This window comes from Corvus brachyrhynchos, unplaced genomic scaffold, assembly GCF_000691975.1.
Source record: "Corvus brachyrhynchos isolate BGI_N302 unplaced genomic scaffold, ASM69197v1 scaffold126, whole genome shotgun sequence".
NCBI classification, from domain to species: domain Eukaryota; kingdom Metazoa; phylum Chordata; class Aves; order Passeriformes; family Corvidae; genus Corvus; species Corvus brachyrhynchos.
Genome location: NW_008239283.1, coordinates 3414392 through 3436588, shown reverse-complemented (window position 1 = coordinate 3436588; position 22197 = coordinate 3414392). Strand labels below are relative to the sequence as shown.

Below are 22197 nucleotides of genomic sequence, written 5' to 3'. Positions count from 1 at the left end.
GGCCCAAGAAATGGGATTAGGAGTTCCCAGAAGGAACTAATGAGAAGAAGAATTCATGGCTGTGCTTTATATGTTGTGGGAGTTAAGTATTTGATACTTGTCACGTGAAAAGCTTGTTCTATGTTATTTTCTTTGGGGGTAAATGAACCCTGTGAGTGTATCCAGATTTGCACAAGATGCTGTGAGTTATTTAAGAGGGCATGGCAGCTCATCCGAACAGCACCTGTAAATGCAAGTAACTGGCAGTATTCACAAATATTTTCTATGAAGATGTTAGAAAATTTGGAAGTGTTTTGTGGATAGAAATCATGTACAACATAAGAGAATGCTGATATGTGCTCAAAATATAGTTTTGAGATGCAGGTTTGCTTGCCATAGCTGTAGTCAGGAACAGATACTCAATATGTGGAATTATGGTATGGAAGGCTTTTTCTGCAGAGACATCCCACTGTGTTTGAGTTTACAGTGAGCAGTCAGCAGTTAAGGAACGTATGTAGTTTTAACAACTGTGGATCTGCTGTTAAAGGAGAGAGCATTTGTCTTGAGAAGAAAGGAAGGAAATTATTTTACATAGTTTTATTACACAAAACCCAAAGATTCTGTGGTAAAAGTAAACTAGGAAATTTAGAGGAGTGGAGGCATAAAGCAGCACGAGTGTGAACAGATTGGTTATAAAAATAATATTGCCTAAGATTTGTGTTTGGGAAGCTCAGGAAGACTTTGGGCTCTTATTTACTCCCCTCATACTGTGACCTGTGAATCAAAGCAAATTCTGCCTGTGGAAACAGTTGTGTTAGAAATATGCTCTACATTTTCAGTCATGATGGGGAAATAACTTTTGCTTTCCACGGATACACAGCACAGTTTTCCCTGTGGTTTTAATAAGTTCTTCCTGGCATTTAAGCTGGTACACAGCAACAACTGTTGTCTGTACAGCATTCACCTACCTGTGCCCCAAAAAGTTACAATTCCTTGAAAACCTTTAATGCTCTTTAGGTGTGAATGGAATATAGAATGAAAGTATTTTTTTTTCTAGAGCTTGCTGTGCATCACAACTTTTGGAAAATGGAATTAACTGAGATGCTTTAGCCAATCCCTTGAAGGAACTGGCAGTACCTTAGGCACTTAGAAAGCCTAAGAAAGTGCTTTTCCTGTGTGGAAAAGCTGCAAGTGCTTGGAGCTCCGTCGATGTATGCAGGATTTCAGCTGTTAAGTGTGTTTCAGAGCGAGGTGTTCAGCTCTTGCCAGAGAGGGGTGGTTTGGTGGTTTGATCCACATGTTTGAAAACTACTGTTCACACTTAATCAAACCTCTTAATCTTCTCTCGTTTTTTATGCCGTGCTCACAGGTGTTGTCAGGATGATTTAGTGTTTCAGAACGCTTTGGAGATTGGTGCTCTGTCAAAAGTTTTACACTAGTGCTCCGGACAAATAGCACATACTTAACCTATGTAAATTTAGCACTCAAAACGTTTCCAAACATTCTTCCCTGTTTTGGATAGGAAAGTGCTGCTATAAAGATTAAACCAACTGTATTTTGTCACCTAATAAAGTATGTCTCCCTCACCCATAGTCTTTGAAAAACTCATTTTACCTGTTCTCTTTTTATTCCCAAAGGTTTGCCTGGAGGACTTCTGAATGGAAAGCTTGCCAAGTGTCTCTGCTCCTTGACCAGCAGGACCCTCGACACCAGAAGCAGGCAGGGCTCTGTGGAGGTGGGATCCAAACCCGGGTGGTCTACTGTGTCCAGATCCTCGTGGAGCTGGGGACACACCGGCTGAAAGAAGGTGTGTGTGTGTAGGGTCCCTCTGAAGTGCTGACCTGAGTAGATCTGAGTAGGAGAAACAGGAGGAAAAGAAGTAGGTAATGTGGAGTCATTAATAGCCTTTGGCTTGCTGATGTCCTCCTTCTATCCATGCTCACACAGGGAGGTGCTACTTGGCACCAGAGGAAGTCCTGAGGAACTGCCAGGAGGCACAACCTTCTGGGATGAATTGCTGCCAGTTCTGATGTTCACTTGCGCTGGGAGAGTTACAAAGGATGAAGGAACTAAATTTTGCTTGGAGTTGACTTTTCTTCCTCTGTCATACATCAGGAAACCCAGCCCCTTGGTAGCTGAATGCATTTATCTGTAGTGTAGTCTTAGTTTAGAATATAAAGCAGGTTGTCACACACCATTCCTGATACGGTTTTAGCCTCTGCTTTAGATTGATACACAATCTTTCTTGTGATTTGAAGGGGAAAGCAAAAATAATATTGTCACAACTTTTGAGCAGACAGATGGGTTTTGGACTCTGGAAGTGAGTTATATTTCTTTTAGAAGAATAATAAGTAGTTACAGATTCACAATGAATAATTCATCATGGGCTGTTTTATTTACTCGATGTGGTGCGCTTGCAGAATGTGTTTTTGAGCAGAGATGTAAGATAATAACAACACAATATTGTATCTTAGATTTATTTACTTACAGAGGCAAAGCAAATGTTTCCTGGATGCCCTGTGTGTGTCCCAGCATCCCTCACAGATGCTGAGGTTATAGAAAACCAGACCTGTTTTAATCTCTGTTCAGTCCATGCACAGTGGCTGATTCACCTCTCCCAGACACCAGGCACTACTTTGCTCTCCCAACACAACCCCTCTCCTCTTGTTCCACACAAGCGTGTGATGCAGGGGACTTTTCAGAGTTAGAAAAGTGCTGTTGATGAAAGGTGTGTGGCATTTATTGACTTTCTTCATCCTTCTGAGTACTCCTGTGGTTCTTGAAGCCACTGTGAGGCAGGTTGGTGAGCAGAGAGCTTGAACTGAATTCATTCTCACTTTATTCTTTGTCAAAATTGTGAATTTCTCCAGAAGACTAGAGGAGAGCCTCTGAATTCCTTAAATATTTACGTATGTCATGACAGGAGTGGTGCTACATATCCAGTGTGTGACCCACCTGCAGCTTGTGCCTTGCTCAAAGTTCAGTTCAGCTTAAAAGTTGCAAGCCCTTTCCTCAGCTAAGAACAAACCCTGGGATACCTCTTCCTTGTATTTACACTTCTCACCTTTTTTAAAAAAAGTAATTTCATATAGGCAACTGAAAAACCCTGAATGTGCAGAGCAATTGTACAAGGTATAAATAAATGATTACTGCAATTTCAAAGCTGTACTGCAGATGTACAGTAGTGCTTGGCAAGTGAGAATCCCATCTACTGTCAGCACAGTCACATGCAAATGGGAACAGGGAAATCCTTCCCTATTATCCCTCCTCATCCAGTAATATTCAGCGTGTCTCATTTACTAGCTGACTAATTTTTGTTCTTTGAATAGATAAGGAATGACATATCTTTTGGCTTTTTTCTTCTGGCAATCAGAACTGGCAGAATACTTTTATTCATCACTAGGGGATCTCATATTTTACTGTACCAATTTTTCAGTGATGAGGAGAAGATGAGGAAGTTAATCCTCTATGTATAAGCAAATACAGTGTCTAATTGCTACCATCAAAAGCACAGTAATTTTTCTTTCTTCACCTCTTGAGTGTCCTTAAAGGGATCATTCAGGAATCAAACAAGCGAGTCTAATGGGATATTACAATCCATCACAGTTGTTATTCTTCTGGATACTTCCAAAGAGAATTTGGACCTGGGCCCATGACATATGTGAGAGAAGATTTTGTCCCGTGGTCTCTCCAGCAGCATTCTGGGATAAAAGCTGTTGAATCCTAGTTGGAGACAGGTACCATCTGTGATGTGTTTATACATACTGCTCAAAGCTCTTTTATCCCCCAAGGATATTTCTCCCATTTTTTATTTGCTTAGTGTTCCCATCTATTTCTTCTTTTATTAAAATGTGTGTGTTTGGAAGGGGACCACCTGTTTTCTTGAGTCACTATATATCATTTGTTCAGAAGGTTAAGTCTACTGAAAGCTTTCTGTGTTTTGATTATAAGATTCCAACTTGAAGATACTGAAAATGGAAAATTCTCACTCAGGTATTACTTTGAGAAGTGCATTGATAAGATTTCATACTTTTCTCCCCCAAGAAGCAACCTAACTAAGAAATCCCTGTCTTGACCCAAGTGAAGTTATGTTTTCTAAGCCTTGAGGAGGAAGTCCGTACTTTTAATATGGGTGATGAGTATTTGGAGGCAGATCTTCCAGTCTTTGAAGCCCTCGGTAATATTCTTGCATTCTGAGGCTGTGACATCTAAATTTACGTTGGTAAAGGTGTAAAGTGATGTGTAGTTCTGTGCTCCTGTGTATGTAGGTAACCTAAGTGTAGAGACTGTGCTGTTTTTAATGTTAGCTGTTCTGTCCAAGGAGTCCACATCCCTCCTCACTTGTGAGGCTTTTGTTAACTTAGACTGAACTTTAACATGATTATCTTTCAACAGATCCTGCTGTTTTTAATTATCTCATTGAATTTTAACGTGTTTAAATTTATAATGCTTAATTTTCAGAGAGAGGTTGTCACCTAGTAATTCAAGTTTATCATTATTCTTTTGCTGTCCAGAGGTGGAAGTGGCAAATCTGCATGTTTGAAACGATGTGTCTTTTAAGGAGGAGACACATTTTGCACAAAAGTAGCACAGAATATGCAAGTGAGCTAGTTGTGGTACAGCCCTTTCTTCTCTTCACGTCTGGGTACTCCCTAATCCTTGAGCCCGGGCATCCCATTTCTGGAACAAACTGTAGGAAGGGTGGCTACCCTTCTTTGTACTTCTTTTTTTCAAGTAAATCTGTTCACTCATATGGAAACTCTTCTAAGCAAAGCAGAAATGCAGATCCTCAACTTATTTTCCAAGCCAGACACTGCTGCCGTAGGACACATGTGTTTTGTTCTCTTCTGTAAGTGGGCTTACAACAAGAGATAAGATTTTAGTGGTTTTATGAAATTTTATCTGAAATGTGTTTCCCCATAATAAATTTTAATTGATCTGGGTGAACATCACTAACTAGCAATCCCCATGGTACCAACAAACAAGACATCTGGAAAAGGTAAGGAAGAATATTCTGCAATGATCAGTTTATGAAACCTGTCCTTGTTTGGCAGTACAACTCTCCTCTCAATCACAGTAAATTATTCCAGTGATATGGGAATGAAAATTCCTCTTAGAATCTGGTACTGGTGTCTGTGTTTATGTTCAGTTACTAAACCTATGAAGTTCCTAGATTTAATCTTCTGCCTCAGGAATTTCTTACTGTCTTTTCTGAAGACCAGGAACTATCCTTCTGTTTTCTAATTGATTTTGCTTTTTGGATTTATCTAGAAACTGTATCTCTTTATCAGTAGTATGGGAGATGGCAGTCTTTATAAAATACTCCAGAAGTATTTCCTCTCTTCTCTGAATTTGTTGCCTGCTGTCTCTAGTGACTGGGATTGCTTCTCTCTCTATATTTTCTGTAGTTTTCTAACTAGGGATCTGTCTGCCCTGACATTCTTTCATAAAATTTGTGCCTTACATATCTTGACATTTTTCCTTTTTCACTTGTTTGAATGAGATCCAATTTACCTCTCACTTTCAGAATTTTCTTAAAGTGTTTTTGGAGCCTGTCTGCTTAAGTTTTAATTATAGGACTGAAAAGACCTTTATGAAATAATGCTTCACTTCCTTGAGTCCTCTTTATTGTTTATTCAGCATAGTAAATTTGGCTAATAAAATGTATCTCTTATTACCTTCTCACCAGAAATCATTGCAGGTTCCTATCTTCTTAATCTTTGTTATTTTACATCTGAAAATCCACATAAAACTCTCATGCCTGTACAAGGTTCTAAAGTTTTGTTTACACTTTCTTGCTTAATGAGTTTCTCTATCATATTTGTCTCCATATATTTATTTTTATTTGAGCTTGAATTTCAATAGCAGGTATGTGGCATAGTTGTGCCTTCATTAATTTTGGGTAGCTTTTAGTGTTACCCTGCAAAACTATTTCTTACAGAAGTCCCTATTATTTTTATACCCCTGTTTCCTTTGAGAGAGATTCAACCCTCACCTGTTAGTAGACATAATACCTTGCCTGACTTACTCCACTGCAGTTCCCCAGCCTATACTAATTTTTGCTTTATTTTTAGGATGCAATTCCACCTAGTTCATTTTACATCAGATTGTTTTTTTATAAACTTGTGTGTCGCCAGCTGTAGCAGCAAAATCTCCTTTAGTCCATTTACAACTGAGGACTTGGAAAATACTCAAGTACCTTTTCAGGTCTAATGGTTACGCTCTGATCCATCCCTGTGTGTATTCCCTTATGTAGTTTTGTCTTACAAGCTCCTTTACTGACAGAATCACAAATGGGTCTGAAGCTGAAAGTGGTCCCCTGCACTTTCATCTAAGTCCTACTTCTGTGAGTCTCAAAACTATTATTTTATGGCCTTTATACATTCTTGTTTTCCTCAAAATATTGAGCTTTCTCCCTACTGCTGATAGACAAAAATGTCTATTCCTTTCTTATGTGATGAGTGAATTTTTTCATACTCTTCTTGATTCCCATATGGGAAATACTTTGGCATTGTGCTTTGTTTTTCAGAAATTGGAGCCTCTTTGGAGTTGCACAGAGATTAATTTGAGAAGTCCTTTCATTCATATCTTGTATTCTTCTCCATTTATTCTCATCCCTTTCTTTCTGCCCTATTGTCTTTTGTAGCTCCAAAATGTGCTGTTTTACCTCCCCTGCTCTGTACGCTCTGTTTCCTAATGAGGGTGCCACATCTGTTTCCCTGTGAGTTCTTTGTTCTGTTCTGAATCATGACCTTCCAATGTGTGTCTCCTGAGGGATTAGTGTTTCAAATTGGTGCATGTGGCACCTGTTCAGTAAACTATGGAAGTATCTTTGGGAAGAGGACGCTACCAGCGGAAAGTCCGAATTGGATGTGCCACCATCCCCTTGGGTGCCAGGGGTCTTGTGAAGCACCAGGTACTACTCTTTAGGAGCTAAAAGTTGGTTGTGCAGGTTGTTGTTGTTTACAGCTGTTGCCATCCTGCATATTCATTGGAGAAGGCCTGTGTTGATGGAGATAAGCTGCCCGTAGGAGTTGATGCAGGTTATGCACTGTTGGAGTGTATAGGAGCCCTGTGCGGAGTGTGAGCCCTGTATTAAATGCACACTTTTTTCTTCTGTTGTTGTGAATTTATGCTGGTGAAGCTGCAGGAACGAGAAGATTAATTTACTCTACGGAAATTAGAATTTTAGGACTTTGATGTTTAAATCCTGTTGTCCTTGTCTGGTTTATGAAATTGAAAAGGAATAGGTTAGAATCTATTAGTAATGAGAAAACTTGACTAGGACCGTAGGAGGGAGAGAAATGATGGTCAGCAGTGGGGTGAAAAAAGCTTTGTTGAGCTGCGCCTGTTACAGCAACAGGAGCATCCAGCCTGGGGCTTAGCTGGCCTGAACCACAGAAAGCAGATTCTCAGGTGGAACCTCTCCCACCCCAAGGATCCCTCTTATCCCAAACTAGTTATTTATCACTGGGATGACTGTACTGACTTGAAAAGATTAGAAATACACCTCTGGAGTGTGAAATATATTCAGGGAAGTCTGTATCAGATTTATATTGCTGGGATGCCAAGTTATTGATCTGTAAGCTCACCAAATGCTGAGCAGAATTTATGAGATACAACTCACATAATGGAAAAATAAATATGTAACAGCTGGCTTCTTTGGGGGAAACCCTGTAGAAGCAGGAGAGGAAATGATTTTATTCAGATTATTGTAGTGCTTGACAGTAGTGTTTAAATGTGTATTTCAAAAATTTGAGTTTGAATCCATTAAGGAAAAAACCATTTTCCCTAATGCCTTTCAGAGGTGTAATATTTTCAGTTCTTTCATATCTTAAAACTAATTAAACTAAAATGAAGAGAGTAATGTTTAAAAAGACTTTGACAGTGAAAGAAGTCAGCCTTTTAAGAGGTGCCTTATAAATAGTAGGCCTTTTTTTGTCAACAAGCTATTATGACCATGAATGGTTATCCCTTTATAAATGCTTTCATTTGTTTAGCTGGCTGTGGTACACAGCAAATAATATGCTGCCCAGTTAGTTCATGTGAGATACTAGGTTTTAGTCCAGGCTTTTATCTTTGAAAGCTAACATTTTAATTGTGTGTGTATTTTTATAATTGTTCCCTTCCACTGAAACTGGATTAATTCCAATTCAAGACAGTGATGGTTTGTTCTGTGTAATTTTGTCCTGTTGCTGTTCTGAGACTGGGGAGCTGCATTGTGTTCAGGCAGTAACATGGAGTGAGATGAGAAATTAAAAGGATTTGCATGTGTGAGGCTACACCACAAACTGGGACACTGGGGAGAGAGAACAAAGCCAGAGGTGTCTGGAACAGGAGACACTGGAGATAAATGAAGTTTGTGTGCTGCGGCCAGCGCTGTGTGGAGCAGCCTGGCTGCTCCTGGGATCTGCCCTGCTGCTCCTGGGATCCGCCTGGCTGCTCCTGGAATCTGTGATGAGCGTGTCACTAGCTTAGCTTTGGGCCACCTGTGCCACGTCCTGGTGTCCCAAACACATCCAGGCACATCCAGGCACATCCAGACACATCCACAGTGGTGCTTTTCTCATGGCAGTCACAGAAGAGGTTTCTCCTTCCTGTTGTGTGAATGCTGAACTCGGCAATGCTCACACCTCTTACAAGGCTTTCATGAAGTTTTCATGGATTTTCTTCCCTGTTTTCTGTATTTCTTCTCTCACCCTCTCTGGTGGTCTGCCCCAGTGATTTCCAGCTTTTTTTGGGTAACAGCCAAAAGGCTCAAATATCCTGCAGAATCCTTTTTGCCTTCCCATCATTGCATTCACTGCCATCCCAGCATCCCTGTTGCCTCTGCTGTTTTTCCTGGACACTCTTAATGAATTGTCACCTCTGATCTGCTCAGTCATGTGGCTCCTGGTGGGGAGCCCCATGTTCACTCTGAATTTTTGCCAGATACATAGAGTCTGTTAATCTCCACAAATTCTGCTGTAGCAAAACAATGCAGTATCCCAGCTGGGATCACAGTCCTGTTGAACAGCAGAGGGAGGACACAGGGATACGTTTTATCTGTGTCACTTTAATAAAATTGTGGGGATTTTTATTGTTCTGAAATGCATTAAACCATTGTTGCTCTTGGCAATCTACTATTAACCCTCTTTCATGCTGTGATTAGCCTTCTATTCATACGTTGTTCCTTGCCTATTAAATAGATTTTAATTGAAAATAGGCCTCCAACTTTGTGCTTAGTGGCTTCAAAATGAATTGATTCTTCCTCAAAGCGTAAAGGAGCCCTTTCCATAAGACATGGGGTGCATTAGGCCCCTTAATGGAGGGATGCAAGGGACTGGGATTGGTGCCATTTCCAGGCTTGGTCAGATTGCATTCACAACTTCTCCCTTGTGTAATGTTTTGTTTTTGCTATAAAAATGTCTTTCAGGTTAGAGAAATTACTTACAAATGTTGTGCTGGGTTTACCCCTACTGTGTTTTTCACATGAAGGTGTTTTTATAACGTAACTTGCTCCTTTGTGGTTTTCTCAAGTAATTTCCCTTTGTATTGATCCAAGTGTCTTTGGTTTATAAGTCCCAGCAAAGGCAGTAAGAACTTTCACAAGGATATGCCATCCCTTTCTCATACCTGCCTTGTATCATGGCAATAATTTATTTGGATTAATTTTGCCATATGGTAAACATTTGGATTTATTTCCTTGAGAATTGAATATTACCTAAAATATGTAAGAGGCAGACCAGATAATATTTGTATGTATTCCAAATATATTAGTGATATTTAGCAAAGTCTCCTTTTGGTTTTGGTATGAAAAACACATGGGTTTTCATTGTAAAAAGGAAATGTAGTTAAAGTCCAGGAAAAAAAGTGTTATTTACCTCCTGAGGAGTTGAAAAACCATATTTGACAGGACCCCCTGCAAACAAAATGCCATCCTAGGCATTTCTGCCTCTGTCTGGTCAGCATTGCTTTTAACATAGTATTGGTATGTGTGCCTGCAAGTATCTGTCCACATGACTGTATTCAAAGATAATTTATTTATTGGCTTAAAATTACATTATGGAAATAATCATATCAGAGCTGATTTCCTCTTCCACTCTTCCTCCAAATCATTACCTCAGTAAAAATATATAAGGAAACAAGACACTTTAGAACCCAATTTATTATCTCCTGCTGGTAGCAATAACCTGAAAATAACAGCAAATAGTAAAATTCAAACTTGAGGCAAGACACTGGTGCTGGGAACAGCTGCAGTTGCATTTATAAAGGATAGATTCAATATAACAGCTATAGCAATGTGCAATGTTTCAGAGGCCCCCAGATTAGTACTTGATTGCTTTTTGAAGTTTATTCTATAGATTGGGAAGAACACAGGATTTTAAAAGGTAGGAACAAGCATCATAAATAAGCTGCTACTTGAATCAGAGATGTTGCCTCCCCCTCCCACTCTTTGCTTCCCTGGCTTCTGCCTTTCACCTTCCTCCAAAAACATGGCTAATATTGTTCCAAGGAAAATAATTACACAAAAAGCACTTTTTCTATATGAATGCAGGAAAATGCCACCACAGAGTCAATTATTGAACGAAATCAGAAAGCTGGCTCATTCCTAAAGACATTCCTGGCAGCTGTGTGGATTTATCATAGGCATAATGTCAGGTTTTCTCCTGAATAGGACATCCCCAGCCAGGCTACCTGTGCCATTTGGAGGCTGCAGTGTGTGAGAATTTTGGCATTTAAAAGGTTCACAGAAAAAGTCCCCCTTATCATTCCTTTACAATAAAGAAAAGACAAATTTGTTAGAGTATAAAAGAATGGCAGTAGAAGATCATATCAAGCTTTGAAATAAACCAGATTGAAATCAGAGTTTTTAATCAAATGGCTGAAGAAGGCATGAAATTCTGTTTTAAAGAGGACCCTGCTGGTCCATCCTGTCACTCTGGCTGGAAACTGTGTCTCTGTACCTTCCAGGTGTTGGGAAAGGATGGTATATGCATTTATCATTACAGCTTGGGTTTTTTTGTTCTGGTCTTATTCCTGAAGACTGACTGGAGGATTGCAGTCAGTGTAGAGTGAGTATAAGCTGGAACAGACTTGGAATGTATTTGGATATTTGATTAGAATGGTATTTTCTGATTTACCTTTTATAGAATGCAAAGAACTACTTAAGGAATTGAGCAAACAGGCAGCTTTACTCCAGTGACAAACGGGATGCTGGTCCTGGGAAAAATGCTAGAGTTAAATAGGGCATCAGCCCAAGGGAGGAAGAGGAGCAGGAGGCTGGTTGGCATGGAGAGGAAGGCCCGGATTTCCATCAGAATGGGAAGAAGTCATCCATGAGTCTGGGATGGCTGGTAGCTCCTTTAACTTTTTGTAATCAATTTTTCTTGGTTTTTTTTTAGTCCAAAATCAATTTAAAATAATGTTGAGCACACTGGTTGGTTTTCAAGGAAGGAGAACCATCCAGCTGTATCTAGGCTTCTACATTTAAATAGTTAAATTCAGTACAGAAGCAACCTAAAACTCAGTGAGGAGGGAGGAGCCATTCCTGGCAATGACACCTTGAGTTAGAGCAAAGCAGGACTGGACTTTATTCCTTTGGTTGACCATTTGTATTCAGTTTTATTTCCTTTCCTTTCTCCAAATGAACTCTCAGAAAACTGATAGAGTTTTGCAAAGCTTGATGCTGAGAGGCAGGTTAAGCCATGCATGAGACTTCTAGGGAAAATAAATACTCCTATCCTTAAAACTCTAATATTTATCTCATTCTCTCTGTCACTTTCCTTGCAAGGTCTCTAGAAAAGGTCTCTTTATGTGAGCATTCAGGTGAATTGGATTTATGCCACCTCATTCTAATCTTTAAATGAACATGTCAGAGGCCTTACAGTGTCTCAGAAATCATTCAGAAAATCGTCTTTTTTGCTAAATATATTATCTTTCCGCTTAGAATTAAGTCACACTGTTGTTTAATCCTGTTATTCTGATGAGCTGGAATCCTAAACACTGATATTTGGTCTGAGTATCACTTCAGACTGATAGGTCTAAAGTCAGCTTCAGGATGTGCAAATCAAAATTCGTGATTTTCAGCACTAAAGTCTTGTGTTTAAAAAGAAAAAAGTTGTGTTTTTCTTCAAATGATTAATTTTAAAGAAAATGGTGTAATATCAGAGAAAGGAAAGATTACTCATATATTGAGCTTGTTTTTATAAATTCTTTTCAAATCAATTCCATGCATGGAAGCAAAGAAAAACAGACGTGAAAAATAAAAATGAGGATAAAACAAACTCAGTAGCTATAAAAATAAATGAAGTCTTGGTAATGCCATGGCAGAGTAAACTCAAACAAGCCTTTGCCTTTTGAAAGACTGCTTTGATATTGATTTATCTAAAGAGACAGCCAAATTCAGCCCATAATGTAATTAAAATGCAATATCATATAATGACTCAGAGGACAGATTTAAGAGTCTTTCCCTTTCTTTTCTTTCCTCCCTCTGCCCCGAATAAAAAGGTGAGAGAAGTTAATTGAATCTAGAAATCTCTTAAAATAAATGAAAATACAAAGAGAGTCAACTTTCCAAATCTATTGTCAGTATCAAGTAAACTGGTGCATGGCAGGGCTTGGGATTGTCTCATTTCTGGGATAAAGAGGGTTGGAGATCCATGGGTGCAGCAACACGAGTAAATGTCTCTCCTCCCACATAGGAAAGATGCTTCATGCTTATGTCTGTATAGAAGAATCTGAGAGCTCTGCTCAGTTTTATTGGAAATAGGTGAAGAAAATTCCAAGGTCTAGGCACTGCATCCATAATCCAGAGATGGCAGTGCCCTGAAGGGCATGGGAATGGGGAGAGTCCCCTGTGCTTGGGTTTTGCTCACCTGCCTCTGCCTGGCTCCCAATTGCAGAGGGAGCTTTGTGGATTTCCTTCTTAGGTAGCTTTCTCTTCAGTCCTGTCTGAAGAGGTCTCCTTGGCCATAAAAGTGGGGATTAGATCCTGGTTTGTTGCTCCAGCATTGCTGAAAATCAGCACTCAATCTAGTTTTAAAGCACATGATTATCACTAAGCATAGTCTCAACTGGCTTGCTGAATATGGGTGATTTAGATAAAACTTTTAAGTGCCTTTCTGAACACAGGATTACCGTTTTGCTCTGGGAGATAAGACCCTGAAAAATCACTGGATTTTGGTGCATTCTGAAAAACTAAGGCCAGCAGGACAGAGTTACAGCCTTGGTTTTCTTTTTTCCTTTTTTTTTTTTTTTTTGGTTCTCCTAGTTGCCAGACCAGTTGATGGGAAGCTTTGCCAGGGCCCTGCCCCTGCCACCTCCCAGCTGTGTCACCTGCCGTGCCCGGCCGAGTGCGCGGTGTCCTCGTGGTCACCGTGGGGTCCCTGCCTGCCCGAGAGCTGCCAGCACCGCCATGGAGGGAGAGGTGAGCAGGGAATGGAATGTTGCACAAAGACTGCAAAAACACTGGGATCACATTCAACATTGGGAGCTTAATGTGTTTTTTAGAAAAATTAGTCTAATGCAGGATGAAGCTCTTGGATGTGCGTAGTGGAATCTGACCTTTAAAAGCTTTTTGCCATTCTTTGCGTGAGAAGAAAAAAATTTTCAAGCTGATTCAGGCCCTTTTATCCTTCACTGAACTTGTGCAGGAGGATTTCTTGGGCTAGCAGCTGCCAGGCTGCCCCTCTCTGATCCCCCTTGGAAGTCCTGCTGCATGCCTGGATTTCAGGGCGAGGTATCAGGATGGAGGTGTATCCCCCAGCCCTGAAATCTGGACTCAGGGGGACCCAAGAGGTTGTTCTCATTGTTCTGGGCTTGGTTTAAATTCCTGAAAGAAGGATATGCAAGTGTAATTCAGCCTCCCCTGGATTTTAATTGACTGCTCTACATGTTTGTTGCTGCAACATGTTGAGATTCCTTGCAGAGCCTTTCCTAAGACTCTAAGTTGCAAAGATGTCTCTTGGAGTGCATGTCAAGGAATGGATATTATTGTTTGGAAATTACACTTTTTTGACAACTTCTTAAGTTTGTGAAATGATTTGAACTGGTCAAAAATTTTCAAACAAAGAGAGAAATAATAAAAACCATAAATATTTGCAAAAGCATTTCACGTTTAAATGATTTTGAATAATTTCTTTTTGGTCATTTGAGAACTGTGGAAGTTTGATCTTTGTATTCTCTGGGATGGTTTTTTTTTTTATTTTCTTTTCTATTTCATGACCAAAGCATTTCCATGTGGCCTCTACTAATGCTGTGTATTTCCCCATGCTCCGAGACTGTCGGAGGAAAGACCCCCATGTATTTTTTTCTGCTTTTTTCTTAGAATTCTATGTCATTTACATAACAGAACACACTGAAAAATACTTGTGTATTAGTTCTGCATTGTATATAGCAACATGACTTTTGGTTTTATTCAGAAGGAGGTAGATTATGTAATCAATTCTATGATTATTTCTGTAACCTTTTTCTTCCACTTCACATTTGAATCTTCCAGTTTAATAGGATGTCATTTCAAAGAGGTCTGATATGCATTATGTATCAGAAAACCTTACACCTTCATAAAGCAGAATACTAATTTCTTAGTAAACTGCTCTGCTGTGTCTCAAAACAAATCCTTTCGTTAGTGGATTCCCAGGCAGAATATAGATGTCATTTATATCTTCAGTTCCTTAACTGTTCCTCTCTTTTATCTTAATGCTGCTATTACATTAATATATGCATCACTGGTAAATTTCGATATTCTGACGTGTATTTCTATCTAATGTTGATGAAAGGGAAAAAGAAATGTGAAAAATGTGGGTTGCTGGAATTCTTTGCACACTGTTAGATTTTGCATGCCTGGGCTGTGGGCACCTACAGCCGAGTGCTGTCCCAATCAATCCAGTTTGTAAATATCATTCTCTTGTTTGTCTTTAAATCCTCCGGCTCCAGATGCCCCATATAGTCCTCTTGCTACTAGATGATTGTATGAATATTTTTTCTGTTGCCCAGTTAATTCAGCTTTGCTTTTTCCAGGCTTTAGGATGAGACAGAGGCAAGTGGTTGTGGATCCGGTGGGCACCCTGGCAGGTTGTCCTCATTTGGTGGAATCCATTCCTTGTGAAGACGCGCGGTGTCACGAGTGGGTGGTTTCAGAGGGAGTGTGTGTGACTGACCGTGGGAAATGTGGGCCTGGACACCGCGTGCTGAAGGCTGTCTGCAAGAGCAGGAAAGGTGAGCTGGGCTGTGCTCCTAAAAGCCCCATGGTTTTTTGTGCCTCCTAAAATGACATTTTGTTGCAGAGTAATTGAGGTTATGTACAGTGGCTCCTTACTGAGTTTTTTTAAGAAACTTTCAGATTTTTGAGTTGACTGTGTTGCTCTTGAAAGCCTGGGGCTGATAGAACCCAGGATTTTGCCTGGTGCTTTCTATTTTACCCAAAAGGGGGATGGCTCATCAGTGCAGGTTGTGTGTTGTCATTGCTGGCCTTATCACCACAAAAGTGGGATATTTGTGCTAAAGTAGGGTTCTTGCTGAGGTCAGCAGCTCTAATGGTATTCAGAATATCAGTCCAGCCCCCAGAACTACTTCTATCCTCAGTTTTTAGCCTGTGGTCTGAATATTTCTCTAATTGGGATAACACTGTTACAGCCACAAGCAGGGATGCTCGGTTGTGCTGCCAAAATTAATACAAGACTAAGATGTAAATGAAATGATTGTACTGAGTAATCCTTCCCTTGGCAGCAGTTGGAGACCTGCAGAGTGTTCAGTGTACAAGTTGCTAATAATGAATAAGTACATTTTTATGTGACGTTTACAAACAGCCAGCAAGATGTTATTTCTTGTGTATGGTTTGAACCTCAGCCAAAAGGTTCATTTCGTGATAAGGTCACTGTTGTCAGATCTTTAGATTCAATTACATGGAGCACAATTTTGCAGTCCTTAGTCACAGCAAGACTGTGCTATCATCTCAAAAGTGGCAAAATTGTGCAACTTTAGAGCCTGATACTGTATCTGAAATGGAGAATTCCTCTTTTACATGGTGCTGGGACCGATCACAGGAAACAATTTCACGGTGGTAACAAGAGTGGTTAATTGGTAAGTGGTTAAAATAGTGTGTTGTTTACGAGGCATTAGAACCTGGCAGAAAGAAATAATGGCTGCTTTGTCCGGAGAGCGTGGATTCTCCTGAAATATATTTAAATCTGTGTGGTTTCCTTGTTAGTTTGCGAGAATGGGGGGAAAAAAGAAACCTTCAACTGTTATAAAATGACACAGCCAGAATATAGAGAGCAAAGAGCTCACTCTGAATTTTGTGTGAGTGGTCTCTGCTGTTGTGTGATGATTACTGTAGGTCCAGGCCAGCAGGATGTGTGCAGATGGAGTATAGTATTGCTGAGGAGCACCATGTACTTCACACTGCTAAAATTGTGCCAGCATCCATCTCTGTGCCCCAACTTGTGCCGGGGACAGAAAGCATGTTCCATTGCAGCTGCTCATTGATCTCTGATCAGCTGTTTTCTGTGGCTATGATCTTTCAGAACTCAGGCCTTTGAAGTGTCTGTTCTTCACTCAGTTGTTCAACAAGGTATTGGAAGTCTCACAATACCCTTTTCATTTCAATTATTCTGTGGATGTTCTAGTCACAAAAAAACCAAACCATTCTTCCCACCCCGCCAGCCTGAGGCAAACATTGTCACTAGATGTGATGAGTGTCCACTTAAAACTGAGGTTTCACCAGGAAATATCCAGGTTACCAGGCAGGTTAGAATCACTGCTTAATACTACTCTCAAGCTTTTCTCAAGTCTTGGTTGAGTATGAGAGGTCTGGAAGAATCCTTAAAGTAGAAGTTGGAAGAAGAGTCAAATTGTTTCTTCTTCTCTCAATTCACTAACATAGTTGCTTTGTTCATAACCTTATTTATTTCCTTCTGTAATGTTCTCTTACCTAGATTTCCTTTTCAAAAAGTAGTCTGCTTTTTTTTGGATAAAAGTTGGAGTAAGTGTCAGCTTTGCTTAATGTGTTTTAGCTGGTTAGTTGGCAGTAGGAGGTCAGGAGGGAGTTGTGGTAATCTGATATGTGTCATTTACAGGTGAAATAGCATAAGGCCCGTGTCCATGCCAGGCATTGTACACAATACAATTCAGTATTCTATGCAAGCAACGGCCCTGCTGAAAGCTGTGTTGTGTGCTGCTATTTTCATTTACTTAAGTGTCTTCTGTTGAATTCAGCTCTGGCTCCTAAAATCCAGTGATTTATCCAGTCATTCTGTCATCCATGCCTGGCATTATTTGCTCAGTATTCCTACTGAATGCCTGAAGGGATGAAAAAAAAATATTTTTTGGACCCTGTTAAATGCCAAAATCCAGTGTATCATCATCTTAACAGTTCATTTGGGCCTGGAGTTGTGTTGATTAGGGTACTTTGGGTTGTCTCTGTATCCCTGCTGGCAAAATGCCGTCATTTTCATGCAAATGCCAGACTTTGTGATGTGATGCTCTCCTCGTGTTGCTGCAGTGTGCTCACTTCTCTTCACAAGCAATTTCTCTGTCAGTGCTGTTGGTGTCAGCTGTGCTGCAGAAGAGTTTGCCATCAGGCTTCTTGTCCTTTCCTACCTTCTCCCCTCCATCCTCAGGGGCTAAACCCGTGTCCTTTGCCACCTGTGCTCGGCTGTGGAACGCTGGGCTCTCCATGGGTCAGACACAGGAGGCCTTTTCCATGTGGAATCTGTTTGTTCACTTGCCAAAGAGGAGCTTCTGGTCAGCACATTTTCCTTCTGCCGTGTACTGTCCATGGTGCCAGCCCAGGCCGTGGGAGAGGTGAGTGGGGAGCAGGGGCTAACAGACCTCTCTCTCCAACTGAAGCCTCACCTTTGAATCCCTTGTAGTGTCCTTCCTTTCCATGTTAAAAAGCCATCCTTTCTGGTGAGACTGGGGGGCACTGACCCAGGTAACAAACTGCTGCTGGCTGGAGCTGGAGCTTGGACAATTTGGGAGCGAGTCCCAGATGGGTCAAGCTCTGATATGCAGTGTTTCTCTGTAGACTTTCCTGTCAAAACAACATTTCTGTGTAAGGGCTTGCAGGAACTTCAGTGATGTAACACTTGTGCTCAGCCTAGAGGTACAGAAATGGCTTTTTGTTTCTTAAATAGGTTAATTTGTGATAATGAAGTGGTTCCACAGAGCGCATACTATGGACAGCAGGGTTTTATGTAGTAGCTGGAGTCTGTAATTTGTGATTTGCAGTACTTTAGCATAGATGAGGAGTAATGAGAAGACAATAGTAATCTCATTACTTTGTCATTATTAGGTGTCTGCTCCCACCTAGAAGTGTCTCCAATCTCTGTTAATAAGTTACTGAACACATGCAAGATACTCTTAGTGTCTGGTCCATATCCCTTGAGTGCTTCTCTTCTGTATCAACAAAAGGCAGTAGTGTAATAAATCAAATTAAATTAAATAACATGAAGTAATGCACAGAATGGGGAAAGACTTCTTTTGTATGCTTCTTCTAAACAAAATTTTTCAGGATGATATTTTTTATTTAGCTAGTGAAGGTCAGTGGATATGTTTGGGAAAGTCTGTGAATCCAAAAGAACAGTATAGGAAAATTGATGATTGTACTAAAAATTGGACTGTATAAGTGTGTCATTGGCTACATTGATCTATAATTCAGATAAAAGAATTTATTTGAAAACTCTTCATATTTACAGACACCTCAGGAATTAGTGGTGATTTTTCTCAGAGTGGTTGTTTTCGGCTGTTCAGCAGGAATTGAATAATTGCCCGTTAGTAATGTATTTTTGGGCAGATTGCTGCAAGTGTCTGACATTTGGTTTCGGACAGCCTTGATTAGAACCGACAGACATTACTGTGCATTGACCAGATGAAAGGAACTCCCTGAAAACTTTCCAGTTCACAAAACACGAACATGCTCAAAACTTTTTCATTTTCAAATGCAATTGTGCAGTAGCCAAAGCATATTGTGTTTCATTTTTTGAAGACAGTGACCAAAATCATCTTTCGTGTGCTTTGCTGCTTTTGTCTTTTTAAGTGGTACAAGCACTTTGAGTGTGGTGAGTCAGGGGACCTGCAGACAGCAGGGCTTGGCTCAGGGTCAGCAGGTAGAACTTCAGTCCAGACAGGAGCAGTTTTGCCTTCAGAGGTAATTTCATAGTTGTTTGAATTAGATGCTAAGAAATATATAAACCTGCTGGGTTCAGTCTGATGAAGGAATTTGGGCACCCTTTTTGTTGTTATTTTCCATATCTATTTTAGGCTGCATTAATAATAGAAAATGAGATTGAAACGAGACAAATGTGGAACCAGACCTTGTTTTTAGAAATGCCTATTATGCAGCTTGTGCAGAGTAGTCATTATGGTAAGGAGTACAACCTGAGAACATTCGTGAAAGCAACTATAAAAATAAACTCATGAAATAACAAGTATGACTCATAAAAGTAACAATTCATTTTCCGAGCATTTTATAAATGTTTCTGACAATGCCATAAATGAATTCTTGCCTATTAGCTGTGCTCTTGAGTAGATTGTAAAATGTTATTATTCAGAATCATACCCACAAGTCATCAATCTATTTTGCTGGAATTCCCATGTCATCATTTATTAATTTGCTTCTGCTTGTTCAGATTCCTACCAGAAGAACTATTAGTAGCAAAGAGAATTTCTCTGTGACAGTGAACAGCATGGTGTCTTAAGTAATCAAATATATGAAATAAGTCATACCCAAAGGCTTAATTGTTTTAATCGGAAATTATTAGATCAACAACAGGGATTAATACAAAGGTCATATGATTTTGCTGGATTCAGGCTCTTCTACTCTACTCCTGGTTAACAAATGTAAGCGCAGCTCAAAAGCTGCTGAGTATTTGCCTTTCTGTACCATCAGCTTGGGTGTCAGGGTTTCTTTGGTTTGTGGGAGTTGAAATTCATAGAATCAGAGAATGGGTCGAGTTGGAAGGGACTTTAAAGATCACCTCATTCCAATCCCCTCTGCCATGGGCAGGGATGCCATGAGGTTACTCGAGGCCCCGTCCAACCTGGCAATCCAAACTTGTTACATATCTATGCTGTCTTCATTTTGAGGACAGTATTTATAACAGGGCTGAATAATCTCTCTTATTCATAATTATAAGATTATTTTTATTCATAATCTCTCCCTTATTCATGCACAGGTCATGCAGTGCCAGGGAGATGCAGGTGCTGAGCCAGAGGAACAGAGTCCAGAGGGGCCCAGGATGCTGCTCTCTCTCTCCCCCCGTAGCACCTGAAGGACTGGTCCTGGGACCTGTCACAAAAACACCATCTTCAGCACCTTCTGCCTCACCTGGTGCTCTGAGGCACCCTGGGAGTGTCTGTGCACCCCTCCCAGCTTCATCTGATAAATGATAACACCTGGCAGGTCTCAGGACTTGAGGCTGTACCAGGTGAACCTCCCTGCTATGGACCATCTGCCAAGGGGGCAGCTTAGGAATAAACCCTGCTGCCAGAGGGGTTCTGGCAGCACTGCTGAGAGGAGCTTCAGCACAACAGTTTTATTTCCCTGTGCCATCTCTTTGGTTCTTGGCAGTTGCAATCTAGAACCTGGCACTTGCCAAGAAGATAAGAGGGTTTTTGTTTTTAAGTGTTAATAAGTTCACAGAAAATGGACATGTTTGGGTTGAAATACACCTATTTCCAAGTTTCTGTTCCATGTGGCTGTTTTATTTGTAAACCTGGAGAACAATATTTCAGAGAAAAAATTTCTTTCAGTAATTTTTAGATTAAATGATTAATGTTTTTGGGAGTTTTTTTGTAAATGAGCTAGTGTTAAACAAAATTAAAAATTCAAAATATTTTTAAAAGAGGTTGTTAACAGAAGCAAAATACTCCTTTCTGATTAAGCAAACATTTTACCTTACCTTGAAATTATTTATTTCCTAAATCCTCCCCCAGTCTCTCTTCAATTCTACTTTAAACGTTATTTTATTCTTCCTTTTCTCCTTTTCCCTTTCCTCCTTTTTTTCTTCTTTTTTTTTTTTTTTGGTTCAGTGCCCAAACAGAAATCCATTATTCACACAACTCAATTGCCAGAGCAGACACTGAAATCCTGTTGGAATTGAAGCGAGGAGTAAAGGGAAGTAAGGTAATCAAAGCAGTGTTATTTTAAGATCCAATATTACGTTCTGCCAGGGGTTGACAGTGAAGCTCTGCACTTGGAGAAGTTGATGACTCTTTGGGGGTAGAATATTAACAGTGGTGTGCTCAGCTGCTTGCCTGTGCTTCCAGGGCAGTCCCAGTGTGTCCCGTGGTCCCCAAGAGTGTCTGTGATCCCTGCTCCACTCTGTGCACAGCATCCCGAGGGGCAGGAGCATCCCCACCAGCTGAGCCCAAATCCTGCAGGAGGAAGGCACTGCAAGGGCACAGGACAGCTGGTTTTCTTCTTCCTTCAGGGCATGAGGGAAGCAGCCCTGAAGGACCTGACAGTCCTGTTTTAACACAAGTCATAGTATCACTTACGTAGGAGGAGTCCAATCTCAGCAAAGCCAAGTTCTTACCTGGATAGAATTCATGATTTTTCATTTTCCAGTGGATTAATGATATAGAATTAATGCAGATTCTGTTTAATTTCTCAGAGAACAGATTTACCACGTTCAATTTACCGAAAATAAGTTTGAAATAAGTTCTTTCCTCGTAGTTCCTGGAGTATATCCCACCATACCCCATGACTGGAGCTGCTGATCCCAAACCAGTTTGTTTTCCTGACTTTTAGAAACACAGATTCTAAAAGGCTACGTGTAAAGCTTTGTAGCAATTAAATAAGATGCATATTTCTCATTTAGCAGCCCTGGTGGAAGGAAGATGTTGCAGTGTAGTAGCAGGGCTGAGTATTATGAGTGTTTGAGGAATGCTGAAGTATGGTGTGTGAGTTGTTCCTTAGATTTGGGACCAGTGTTTCTTGTAGTCATAAAGATTGATGTTCTCTTTGAGCAGGCGGCTTGTTAACGAGCCAGGTGGACTGGATTTAGTTACCTCCATCAAGCCTTACCTGCCAGCAGCTGGTACCATGCCAAATATTTGCTGTCTCCTGCTGGAAACATTTAAAAACTCAAAATGCAGATTTTGCCCTGCTCTAGGACTGGTTCACAGACAATCTGAGGACAGATACTGCCATGTTCAGGAGACTTTACTGTCTTTGAATCCTCTACTGAAATTGATGTCTGCAAAAGAAACAGAAGATCAGCTTCAGGTTAATTT

The 22197-nt window shown here is 40.3% G+C and overlaps 1 protein-coding gene across 1 annotated transcript in view; it reads left to right on the top strand.

The window, feature by feature from the left end:
- THSD7B (thrombospondin type 1 domain containing 7B) overlaps positions 1-22197 on the top strand; it is a 253080-nt gene that overhangs the window by 72044 nt on the left and 158839 nt on the right. The window contains exons 7-9 of the mRNA XM_017740110.1: positions 1617-1786; positions 13232-13387; positions 14980-15177. Coding sequence (XP_017595599.1) covers positions 1617-1786; positions 13232-13387; positions 14980-15177 — 524 coding nt within the window. The remainder of the gene's footprint in view (positions 1-1616; positions 1787-13231; positions 13388-14979; positions 15178-22197) is intronic.